An 11,641-nucleotide genomic window follows, 5' to 3' on the forward strand; every position below is an offset into this window, starting at 1 on the left:
AAGTCCTGCCCACACCTCAGTAACTCTATAGGTGGTCCCAGCCTTCCCAGGGAGAACCCATCTCTGCCCAGTGCCTACCACTGGGCAGTATTTCACCACCCCATCCCCGGCACATCCTGCATCCAGGAGGAGGGGGGAAAAACAGTGGGAAGACCTGGGGCCCATTCCCCTGGGAGCCCTGCGTGCCCGGCTGTCAGGCGTACCCTCCCCACTAAGCTCAGCCACCTCGCTTGCCTGCGTCTGCTGGGCTCTCATTAGACCCTGGACAGTGCTTTGCGGCTCTGCCCCATGAGCCTGCTTGGCAGCTGTCCTGCAGCAGGGCTCACACTAGAGCCCTCATTTCACCAAGACACCTTCCAAGGCCTCACCTCCAGAGAGCAGCTTCTGCGGCCTGGGGCGTTACCGCTTCCGAGGGAGGACTGGGGCCCAGCGAGGACTCGGGGGAGCGCCTCAGGGCTTGGGGGTCTGTGGTCCCCGATACACTTGTGGCTAGGGGGTTCTGTAGTCCCGGATACACTTGTGGCTGGGGGGTTTTATGGTCCTGGATACACTTGTGGGCAGTTGACCATGGGGACAAGTTGTCACATCTCCTCAACAGGACAGGGGGCAGCAACTGCCAGTGTCCACCGGTCCTTCCTCCATGGAGAACCTGATCACCTGGACAGCCCTGAAGCTCCTCCTGTCTCCTCCCAGAGGCCACACCTGCTGCTGACCAACACCAGCACTGGGGGCTCTGTGACCCCCGACCTAACACTGGGGAGTTCTGTGACCCCCGAGCCGGCACTGGGGAGCTCTGTGACCCTTGACCCGGCACTGGGGGTGCTGTGGTTTCCCACCTGCCCGCTGTGGCCACAGACGAGGAGTTGATTGTGGGCCCTACCTCCCAACTGTCCCGTCTGTCTCAGAGCTGGGAGCAGGGCTCCCCTGGGCCAGGGCCCATCTCCTCACCGGCTCACAGCCACTCCTCCACAGAAGCCTGGGTGGATAGGGGCTCAGACACCCCGGGATGGGGGGCAAGTCCTCCTCCTTCCCAGAGAAGGAGAATGAAACAGGAAGCAGCCGACCAGAGCATAGTGGGGGAGTGCTGGGCAGCTCGGGAAGTTTAATCTGGCTTGGGTCAGGCAGGCACGCACCAGGTGGGAAGTCAGTTCCTCTGCTGGCTGAGGCTGGTGCAGTGTGGCCCAGCTTCCGTGGGTCCCCACTGTGACTGCCAGGGAGGTATAGGGAGGACCAGCCGGAAGGGTGGCCAGCAGTAGCCAGGCATGGGCCGTGTTCCACACGCCTGCCAGTCGGGAAGCCGGGGGCTGACACCAGAGGGGCCTCAGATGCCCAGGCCAGGGGTGTGGGGGGGTGTCTGGCCACAGCAGGGGCCACACACTCGGGCCCCTGGTGAGACTCCTGCGTGGCCAGCGCCTCCTGGATCTGCCTTCCGCTCAGCTGTGCCAAGAGCTCCTGGACATTCCCCTTGTTCGTGGACCACCCAGTTATGGCAGGAGCCCCCAGTCCTGACCCTTGAGGTCTGATGCTGGCTGGACTCCAGCAAGGGTCCTGTTGGGCCAGCGGAGGCAGAACCTCCCACCTACGGACCCTGGGATCCTGTGATGCACTGGGTTTTTCCACCTGCATCTGTGGTTTCTGGCATTTTTTTTTATTATTTTTTTTGACAGGCAGAGTGGACAGTGAGAGAGACAGAGAGAAAGGTTTTCCTTTGTCGTTGGTTCACCCTCCAATGGCCGCTGCGGCCAGCGTGCTGCGGCCGGCGTGCTGCGGCCCGCGCACCGCGCTGATCCAATGGCAGGAGCCAGGTGCTTATCCTGGTCTCCCATGGGGTGCAGGGCCCAAGCACTTGGGCCATCCTCCACTGCACTCCCGGGCCACAGCAGAGAGCTGGCCTGGAAGAGGGGCAACCGGGACAGAATCCGGCGCCCCGACCGGGACTGAGAACCCGGTGTGCCGGCGCCGCAAGGCAGAGGATTAGCCTAGTGAGCCACAGCGCTGGCCGGTTTCTGGCATTTAACACCTCCTCAAGGCAGGCCAGAGCCTCAGGCGGCCAGGCCCCACCCCGCACACTGGCAGCCGGCCTGGGTTAGGCAGCTGGGTGAGCACAGGGTCCCCGATCGTCCAGAGCTGACCACGCACAGGTACCTGGAGGCTGAGGAGCTCGGCCCTGCACTGCCCCCACCCCTCGGCCTGGCCTCTGAACCCCGCCCGTGCCCTCTGGGACGATCTGTGGACTGGGCAAGTGCTCCCCTGCCCGAGGGCTGCTCCAGGATGCGAAAGGAGCCTGGGCAGAAGCCCAGGGAGAGCGCGGGGGCTGCGCCTGGCACAGGGAGGGGGGCGGGCTTGGGGAGCTGAGCTGGACAGGAGGACCAGAGACGATGGCGATGGCGGTGCGGTCCGGCTGCGGGGCGGGGAGCCCACCCACGTCGGGGGGGGGCAGGAAAACCTGACAACCTGCCTCCGACTTGGTTTTGCTAGCCCTCTCCCGTTCTGGCTGCGATCCCCGCAGCTCAGCGTCTTGGCAGGAGAGCCCCTTGGGACTCTAGCCGCCCGCAGCTCTGGCCACGGGCAGAGAGCTTCAGAGAGCAGGGGCCTGGGAGGTGTGGCCTCCACAGGAGCACCGGGACACCACCTGAGCCAGCGCAGTGGGGTGCACGAGACCCGGCCATGTGCGCCAAGTTCTGCCAACAGGGGTCCACCTGGCAGGTGCTCGGGGCACGGGGCCTCAGGGGCTACCGTCAGCGGAAGTTGGGGATGGAGGGTCCTGCCACCTGCAGCTGCTGTCCCTGTAATCCAGCAAAAACGTGAACTGGTGACCCAGGTGAGCTCAGGGAGGGTGACCCTCTCTGGTTATGCAGCCACGGACGTCAGAGTGGGGACCCTCCCTCATGACCGCATTGCACCCTAAACGCCTCCCACAGCCTGCACCTGCACAGCCGCGCAACACCTGCCCGTGACCTCCGGGGCGCACCTGCTAGAGGACCGCGTGTCATCCGAGCCTGCTTTGCTCCGGGTCTCTGCCCCCCCCCAACTTACCCCAGCAGACACCCCGGGTCCCCGGCCTGGGACACTGACCCTGCGGAGCCACGCACACAAGCGGTCCGAACTGCCTGCCCGAGGCCGGGTCACCTGCCCTGGAGCGGTGGCCGCGGCCGAGGCGCCCGGAGTGGGCTTCTCACTGGAGCAGAGCCTCAGCACGGGAGGACGAGCACGCTCCGGACACGCACGATGCGGACGGTGACGCCGCACGGCCGACCCGCCACGCACCCTAAGCTGCAGGCATTTCACCACGCTAAGAAACGCAGGACGCGGTCCGGGGACACATTCACGTGTACGTGTACTTAACAACGAAAGCGGTCGCTGCGTCCACACACCGCCCCGCAGTAGCCGCGACGTCCGGGTGGAGTGGGGCGGGACAAGCGTGCTGACCGACAGCCCGAGACCGTGTCCCTCGGGCTCCGCCCATCCGCCCCGCCCCCCCACGCACGCGTCTCCCGCTGGCGGCCGCCGCCAGGGGTCGCTGTGGCGCCCCGGCGGCTCGCCGCCTCACTCTTGCCCAAAATGGCGGCTGCAGCGCTGCTTCGCGGCGTCGCTCCGGGACGCGGCTGCCCGGCCTGGCGCTGGACGCTCCATGTGGTGTCCAGGCGCCCCTTGGTTCACGGCTCTGATCGGCCCAGCTGCGGCTCTGCGGGCAGCACGGCTTGGGCCTGCTTCCCGTTGGAGGAGCGCGCCCTGCTGCGCGTGCGCGGCCCGGACGCGGCGCCCTTTCTGCTGGGACTGCTGACCAATGAGCTGCCGCTCCCGGGACCCGCGGACGGCGTGACCCCGCCTCGGGTGCGCTCGGTCTACGCCCACTTCCTGAACGTGCAGGGCCGGACGCTCTATGACGTCATCGTGTACGGGTGAGCGCAGGGCTGCGCGAGTGGCGGGGCGGGGAGAGGATCTCCGGGCGGACGCGGGCCTCGGAGAAGACTGGGCGGACGTGGACGCGGACGCGGGCCGGGGAGGGGAGCGAAGCGCCGGGCGGAGCGGGCCGGGGAGAGGAGCCTGGGCGGACGCGGACGCGGGCCGGGCGGCGGAGGGGAGCGGAGCACCGACGGACGCGGGCCGGGGAGAGGAGCCTGGGCGGACGCGGGCCGGGCGGCGGAGGGGAGCGGAGCACCGACGGATGCGGGCCGGGGAGAGGAGCCTGGGCGGACGCGGGCCGGGCGGCGGAGGGGAGCGGAGCACCCGGGATAGACGCGGGGCGGGTTGGGCACCCGGCGGGCGAGGCCAGGGCGAGGGCACCCGGGGCGGACGCGGGCTCTGTGGAGAAGGAGCCCGGCCCCTGGCCGGCGGGGACGCGGTCAGCGCTGCCCGTCGGCGCGTCCGCGGGCCCGGCCTCGCGTGCGCGCTCCCGCCTTAATTCCCTTCTGCTGCTCCTGGCTCGCCCGGCACCGCGTCAGGTGGCGGTCGTTGCGGTGTGGCGGTGCGGACAGGCCCGGCCGCGAGCTGTAGGCGGCCCTGGGACTTCGGCGCGCCCTGGTGCCGGGCAGGCAGCCTCTGTCTCTGTCACTGGGTGAGTGGCACGGTGGGGTCGCGGCCCCAGGGCCCCTCTGTGTCCGCCGTCGAGTCCGGGCAGGTTGGGTACAGCCAGAGGGCCTGGTGTTTGATCCTTGGGTTCTCTGACCGGGCCTCCTGCCGAGGGCAGCGGCCTCCCGCTGAGCCAGCCTCTGATTTAACCCGGATCTCCGGGCGTCTGACACCAGCATCCCCTGTGGGCCCGGTTCGAGTCCCCACTGCTGAGGCAACTGGCCCGAGTGTGTGGACCCCTGCCCCCAGCGTGGGGGACCTGGATGGAGCTGCAGGCTCCCCAGCCTTGGAGCCATTTGGGGGTGAGGCAGCAGGTGGAAGGTGGATCGCTCCCTCTCTGTGTCTTTGCTTCTCCCTCTGTCACTCTGCCTTTGAAATAAATAAATCTTAACAGATGAACTGAGTCTTCGCCAGGGAGACCCTGGGGTGTGGTGGCCGCGGGCCGGCATAGCGTGGAGTTCCACAGTGTTCTGGCAGTGCGTGTGTGTCTCTGTCACTCTGCCTTTGAAATAAATAAGCCTTCAGGAAAAATTGACAGACCACACTGACCACCGCTGTCGCCAGAGTCCACAGCTCGCCCGAGGATCCCTCTGGGGCTTGGACAGAGCGGCTGCAGCGGACAGTCCCCTGTGTACCCCCCTCCCCTGTGGTTCCGGGAGGCCCCTCCTCCCTTCCTGGCTCTGGTTGATACCGCGTTGTGGGTTCATCTAGGATGTGGGCTTGCTGCCATGCCTTGACGAGTAGAAGGAAGCAGGCTTTGGTGGGCACAGGCTCTCGCCTCCTTTGGTGAGCACTGAGTGTGGATGCCGGATCCTCCCGGTAGAGTCTGCTCAGCTCTGGGGGGAGCTGCACCATCTCCTTACCACCACGGTCCGCCTGAGCTCCTGTCTCTGTTCTGGGCTTCAGGCGTTCTGACAGGTGCAGTGCACGAAGCATCCTTGACCCGTGCCTTCCCAGCCTGTGTGACCATCCTCACCCCTGAGGTCCCCTGTGTGACCGTGTCCTCGTCCCCGAGGTCCCCTCTCTTACCGTGTCCTTGTCCCCTGAGGTCCCCTGTGTGACCGTGTCCTCGTCCCCGAGGTCCCCTGTGTGACCGTGTCCTTGTCCCCTGAGGTCCCCTGTGTGACCGTGTCCTCTTCCCTGAGGTCCCCTCTGTGTCCGTGTCCTTGTCCCCGAGGTCCCCTCTGTGACCGTGTCCTCGTCCCTGAGGTCCCCTGTGTGACCGTGTCCTCGTCCCCGAGGTCCCCTCTGTGTGACCGTGTCCTCGTCCCCTGAGGTCCCCTCTGTGTGACCATGTCCTCTTCCCCCGAGGTCCCCTGTGTGACCGTGTCCTCGTCCCTGAGGTCCCCTGTGTGACCGTGTCCTCTTCCCCGAGGTCCCCTCTGTGTGACTGTGTCCTCGTCCCCTGAGGTCCCCTCTGTGACCGTGTCCTTGTCCCCTGAGGTCCCCTCTGTGTGTCCGTGTCCTTGTCCCCGAGGTCCCCTGTGTGACCGTGTCCTCGTCCCCGAGGTCCCCTCTCTTACCGTGTCCTCATCCCCTGAGGTCCCCTCTGTGACCGTGTCCTCGTCCCCTGAGGTCCCCTCTCTTACCGTGTCCTCATCCCCTGAGGTCCCCTGTGTGACCGTGTCCTCATCCCCGAGGTCCCCTGTGTGACCGTGTCCTCATCCCCGAGGTCCCCTCTGTGTGACCGTGTCCTCTTCCCTGAGGTCCCCTCTGTGACCGTGTCCTCTTCCCCGAGGTCCCCTCTGTGTCCGTGTCCTTGTCCCCGAGGTCCCCTCTGTGTGACCGTGTCCTCGTCCCCTGAGGTCCCCTCTGTGACCATGTCCTCTTCCCCGAGGTCCCCTCTGTGACTGTGTCCTCGTCCCCTGAGGTCCCCTCTGTGTCCGTGTCCTCGTCCCCGAGGTCCCCTCTGTGTGACCATGTCCTCTTCCCTGAGGTCCCCTCTGTGACCATGTCCTCGCCCCTGAGGTCCCCTCTGTAACCGTTTCCTCTTCCCTGAGGTCCCCTGTGTGACCGTGTCCTCTTCCCCGAGGTCCCCTCTGTGACCGTGTCCTCTTCCCCGAGGTCCCCTCTGTGTGACCGTGTCCTCTTCCCTGAGGTCCCCTGTGTGACTGTGTCCTCGTCCCCTGAGGTCCCCTCTGTGACTGTGTCCTCGTCCCCTGAGGTCCCCTCTGTGTCCGTGTCCTTGTCCCCGAGGTCCCCTCTGTGTCCGTGTCCTTGTCCCCGAGGTCCCCTGTGTGCGCCGAGCAGCTGGGACGAGAACCAGGCGCTCCAGTGTGGGATGTGGGCGCCTGCCTCTCTCCTTCTAAAGCCACCGGTGTTCTCCATCCTGATACCCTTAAAACTAAAGACCCCGTCCCGAGCAGCACTCTTCACACGGTATGCATGGCTCATGTGTCCACTTTCTGGCTGCTATGGACGCAGTTGGCTGCCTTGGACATTTGTGCACAGGCACGGGGAGATGATGGGTGTGGTTATGCGGCACGGCTCCGTGCTGGTTCTGGGAGACCCGCCGGCCATGCGGGTGCGGTGTTCTGTGTCCTTGCCTGCACAGGGACCCCATGCTGGGTCTCCCTGGCAACCGCGGTGTGTTTACCCTGCCCCCGAGAGCCGTGTGCTGGGCCTGTCCCTGGCACATGCTGTGGTTGTCACCCTGTGAACCGCCACATCCCGCTCTGCCTTCTGAGACCGTGGCCTCTGGCTCTGAGAAGTGTGGAACTTTACCTGTGCAGCTCCCACCTGGGGCTGCCCTGTGGGTGGGTCTGGGTCAGCAGCCACAGCTGTTCTGGGGAAGGGCTGGGGCCCCTGCTTGTGGGCTCTGCTCTCCTGGGCATCCTCTCTGCTCCTGCTGGGCTGCTAGTCCTTGCCCCATCCACTGTGCTGGGGTCTGCATGCAGGATGTGTCCACGCAGCTGAGTGCTGCCTGCCCCTCTGTGGCTGTGGCCGTTCCAGTGGTGCCAGCCCGGGGTCCCTGAGGTGGGCTGTCCACTTAGTTCTAGGGCTCTGATAGTATTTTGGGACATGCCTTAGGCAGTGGACACCAGTAGGGTATGGCTTCACCAAGCCTCCTGCACCTGCTGGCCTCTCAGCTGCCTCCTGCCAGAACCTTCCAGAGACTGGAAGAGGCCAGTCCTGGCTGTTTATGCCTCTCGCCTCACATGGAGTGTGGGCCAGCTCTCTGCTCCACCCAGGCACTGCCCACTGCCCAACTGCTGCCTGTCATTTTTGTCCTGGGCTCAGCAGCTGCTTGGGCAGTGTCTGAGGTGGAGTCTGTTTGCACAAAGTGGATGCGTCTCAGAGGCAGAACGCCCCGGGGCCCACACTGTTCAGTTCTGCCTCTGTAGACCCACAGGTGCAGCCTTGGGCAGCTGGGCTCAGCCTCTGGCTGGCACCCTAGTGTGCGGTTTGACTGGAGGGCGGCTGTGTTCGAGCTCTCCTGATGGCGCGTTTGTCTGCAGCTACTGCTCAGCGTTGGAGCCGAGGCCTCGAGGCGCAGGCTGCCTGCGGTCCAGGGCACGGACACGTGTCTGTCCCTAGGCCGCAATGCGGTGGCGCAGGGCGGTGTCTGGGCGCACTTGCTCAGGACGCGTGCGGCCCTTGCGCACCGCCCACGACCCAACTTTGTCCCCGCAGGCTCCCTGAGCGCGAGGCGACACCTGGCTTCCTCCTGGAGTGTGACAGCTCCGTGCTGGGCCCGCTGCGGGAGCATCTGGCGCGGCACAGGGTCCGGCGGAAAGTCATCGTGGAGCCGTGTGCGGACCTGCGTGTGTGGGCGGTGCTTCCCAGCACTCCCCAGGCTAGCGCGGCGCTGCTGCCTAGCACCGCCGCCGAGGCCTCCACCATCCTCACCCGAGACCCCCGGACTGTGCGCATGGGGTGGCGGCTCCTCGCCCACGACGAGACCCCGGCCGTGATGCTCAGCGGTGGCCACCTCGGGGCCCTCCGGGATTATCACCGGCACCGCTACCTGCAAGGTAGAGCGGGTGGCGAGCTGTGGACGGGGCCTGGCCGCGCGGGCTGCGCTCACCTCTGCGTGTTCTGCTTCCTGCAGGTGTCCCCGAGGGCATCCGCGACCTGCCCCCAGGGCTGGCCCTTCCTCTGGAGTCCAACCTGGCCTTCATGAACGGCGTCAGCTTCGCAAAGGGCTGCTACGTGGGCCAGGAGCTGACGGCGCGCACGCACCACACGGGCGTGGTCCGCAAGCGCCTCTTCCCCGTGCGGCTGGCGGGCCCGCTCCCTGCTGGCGGCCTCAGACCCGGTGCTTCTGTGCTGACTGCTTCCGGGCAGGCAGCCGGCAAGTTCAGGGCTGGCCTGGAGGACGTGGGGCTGGCCCTGCTGTGGTCGGAGCGGATCAAGGGGCCCCTCCGCGTCCGCACCTCTGAGAGCCAGGAGGTAGCCCTGACCGCGTCAGTGCCGGACTGGTGGCCTGTGGCCCTCAAGTAAGCGTCGCCCCTGCGGGGGACCTGGATCTCAGCTCCCTGCGGGACACCAGCCCTGCCCCGGGAGCCCACATGTGGCATCACCCAGCCTGGGGGGCGCTCTGGGTAGGACTCGGGCTGTGGGGGTCGTGCACAGGTGCCGCCATGCAGAGGGATGTGCGCTGTCCCCCTGGGGCCGCGGGCTGCGCCCCCATGCACCTGCGTCTTCTGGGACAGGGATCCTGGGGGCCAGGGCAGGGGCCAGGTGGGGAAGGCGGCCTTCCTTCCACTGGTGTGCTGTGTCGGTGGGTGTCCCACGTGGCGGCCCAGAGTGAACATTAAAGTGTGGCCTGCAGCTGTCGGGAGCTGTGCTGCTTTGTGGGGCAGGAGGCTGGGACTGCACGTCTGCAGTACAGGGGCATGGAGGGGACGGGGTAGTGTTGGGAAGTGGACTCTGGACTGAAGTTGTCATTTGCTGAGGGTGGGGGTTTGGACTGGGGGAGGGAGTGTGAGGCAGACACTCCGTGGGCGGGTCAACAGCTGGAGGGCCCTGACCCCTGCTGGGTGGCTGTGCTGCCTACTGAGCTGTGCAGAGGGGGCCCTGGCCGGCATTCACTGCTGCTTAAGCAGGTGTCACTGCCACTTCCAGCCTGCTGGCCGCTGCTCTTGAAGCCACGTGGAGACAGCTGATCGGGGTTGCAGCCAGGGCCGAGTGGGGGGCCACTGGCACCCCCTGCCTCTGGGATGAGGGCTGTGCTGAGCTTCCAGCTGTTCCAGCAGCTGCCGTGAGGGAGGGACGTGGCCCTTGGCGAGGATGGGGACCTCCTGAGGGGGTGTCCAGTGTCCAGCTTGGGGAGGGGACATGAGCCGGGAAGGAAGGCACCGAGGCTGCTTATTTTAAGCAGAATGACTTCAGCTGCCGTGTGTCCCTGCGCGTCCTCAGGGCTCGGCAGGTGCAGACCGTGCTCCTGCTGCACTCCATTGCAGTGTTCGACAGAAGGAAGGGCGGCACCAGGAAAGCGCCTTGATTTTGGACAGACCAGCTCAGTTTTCATGGAAGTGACGGGTGCCGGCAGGCAGCCCCGGCTTGCACGGTCTCCATTGTCTGTGTGTGTGACTATGAGGGGCACAGAACGTCACAGATCCAGATCTGGGAGAAACCGGGTGCGGGTTCCCAGAGTGCAGTGTGCACGTGTGCTTTGCATGATGTTTTCTTGGGAAAGGTGTGAAGTTCTCAGATGCAGGGTCGTGATTTAATAAAAGGAAAAAGCATCTGCTCTCTGCTCTCCAGGGACCTGCCGGGCAGGTGCAGCCACGAGCAGACGCAGGTCCTGAGGGTGTGGGGGCATCAGGGAAGGGGCCTGTGGAGGATTCCTTTGGGGAAAGGCACGTGGGGCAGGCGAGCAGCTTAGGGTGGCTGCTGGGCAGCTGGCCTGGCTCTGCTCGGCCAGGCCAGGCGGGGGAGTGGCCTGAGCTGGTTCGCACAGCACACAGTGTCCCAGCTGGGCCTTTGCTTCTGTGTGAGAATCGCCCGTGGAGAGGCTGCCTCTCCCCTGCCAGAAAGTTCTGGAAAGATGTGCATACGTGACGTGCAGGCCGAGGACACGAGCACCCATGCGGCACCACGCCAGGAGCCCCCTGTGACTCCTGGTGTCAGACACGGCACAAGGTGAAAGCGTTGACCACGTCTGGAGGAGCCACGTGAGGACGTGGAATGTGAGTGGAGTGCAGAGCGGCAGCTGTGAGGGGCTGGGGTGTGGGCAGGTAAAAGCCACCACCGTGGGGAGAGCTGCGGTGTTGGGACCTGCAAGGGAGGGGCAGCAGCAGCGCTGTGTCCCGTGTTTCAGGGGAGGAGAGAGTTTTTAAACTGTTCACGTGTACCTTTGTTTCTACTTGGAAAGCAGAGAGCTCTCCTGTCTGCCGGCTCACTCCCCAAGTGCCCGCAACAGTCGGGGCAGGCCCAGGCTGAAGCCCGAGCCTGGAACTCCATCTGGGTGGCCCAGGTAGGTGGCGGGGACCCAGGTGCTGGAACCATCCCTGCTGCCTCTGTGAGCAGGAAGCTGGAGCTGGTGTCAAGCCGGGCACTCTGATGGAAGTGCCTGTCCCCCCAAGAGGAGAGGTGGGGTGTTTTCACAGCAGCAACAAAGAGGTACGAGAGGTGGTGGGTACCACGATGAACACATACAGTTGTTATTGTCAAAAGTGATGTGAGGGGCCGGCGCTGTGGTTCACCGGGTAAGGCCACTGCCTGCAGTGGTGGCATCCCACATGGGCACCGTTTCAAGTCCCATCTGTTCCATTTCCGATCCAGCTCTCTGCTGTGGCCTGGGAAAGCAGTAGAAGATGACCCAAGTCCTTGTGCCCCTGCACCCATGTGAGAGACCGGGAAGAAGCTCCTGGCTTTGGATCGGCTCAGTTACGGCCATTTCGGCCATCTAGAATCAGCAGATGGAAGATATTCTCTCTCTGTCTCTCTGTCTCTCTCTCTCTCTCTCTCTGCTTCTGTTTCTCTGTAACTCTGCCTTTCAAATAAATCTATAAAAAAAAGTGAAAATCAATGTAACACCATATTAGAAAAAAGAAAACTTTATAATTACCTCAGTAAATGCAGAAGAAACAAAGTCAAGTTTATACAAATTGCAGTGGAGGCG

General features: G+C 64.9%; 1 protein-coding gene and 1 long non-coding RNA gene across 4 annotated transcripts; both read left to right on the forward strand.

The window, feature by feature from the left end:
* The first annotated feature begins 3,465 nt into the window (after positions 1–3,465).
* Positions 3,466–9,345, forward strand: IBA57 (iron-sulfur cluster assembly factor IBA57). 3 transcript variants are annotated; one of them, XM_008252670.5, is made up of 3 exons: positions 3,466–3,902; positions 8,206–8,546; positions 8,624–9,345. In XM_008252670.5, exons 1-3 carry the CDS (start codon positions 3,562–3,564, stop codon positions 9,013–9,015), a joined length of 1,074 nt encoding a protein of 357 aa, XP_008250892.4. In that variant the 5' UTR covers positions 3,466–3,561; the 3' UTR covers positions 9,016–9,345. The 3 variants fall into 3 exon arrangements, with proteins under 3 accessions (XP_008250892.4, XP_051696042.1, XP_089190814.1); XM_051840082.3 differs by lacking the exon at positions 3,466–3,902 and adding an exon at positions 4,097–4,558; XM_089334688.1 differs by lacking the exon at positions 3,466–3,902 and adding an exon at positions 7,826–7,924.
* Positions 9,346–10,494: 1,149 nt separating this feature from the next.
* LOC149125873 (uncharacterized) lies at positions 10,495–11,192 on the forward strand. Its single transcript, XR_016234983.1, has 2 exons — positions 10,495–10,706; positions 10,895–11,192. It is a non-coding gene; the product is annotated as an uncharacterized LOC149125873 (long non-coding RNA).
* The last annotated feature ends 449 nt before the right edge of the window (positions 11,193–11,641 follow it).

Source organism: Oryctolagus cuniculus, chromosome 6, assembly GCF_051225735.1.
Source record: "Oryctolagus cuniculus isolate XC-2025 breed Fujian yellow rabbit chromosome 6, ASM5122573v1, whole genome shotgun sequence".
NCBI lineage: Eukaryota > Metazoa > Chordata > Mammalia > Lagomorpha > Leporidae > Oryctolagus > Oryctolagus cuniculus.

Coding starts and splice junctions, on each gene's coding strand:
- IBA57 (XM_008252670.5), top strand. CDS start 3,562: ATGGCGGCTGCAGCGCTGCTTCGCGGCGTCGCTCCGGGACGCGGCTGC. Junction 3,903..8,205: donor TATGACGTCATCGTGTACGG/GTGAGCGCAGGG, acceptor TTGTCCCCGCAG/GCTCCCTGAGCGCGAGGCGA. Junction 8,547..8,623: donor CCGGCACCGCTACCTGCAAG/GTAGAGCGGGTG, acceptor TGCTTCCTGCAG/GTGTCCCCGAGGGCATCCGC.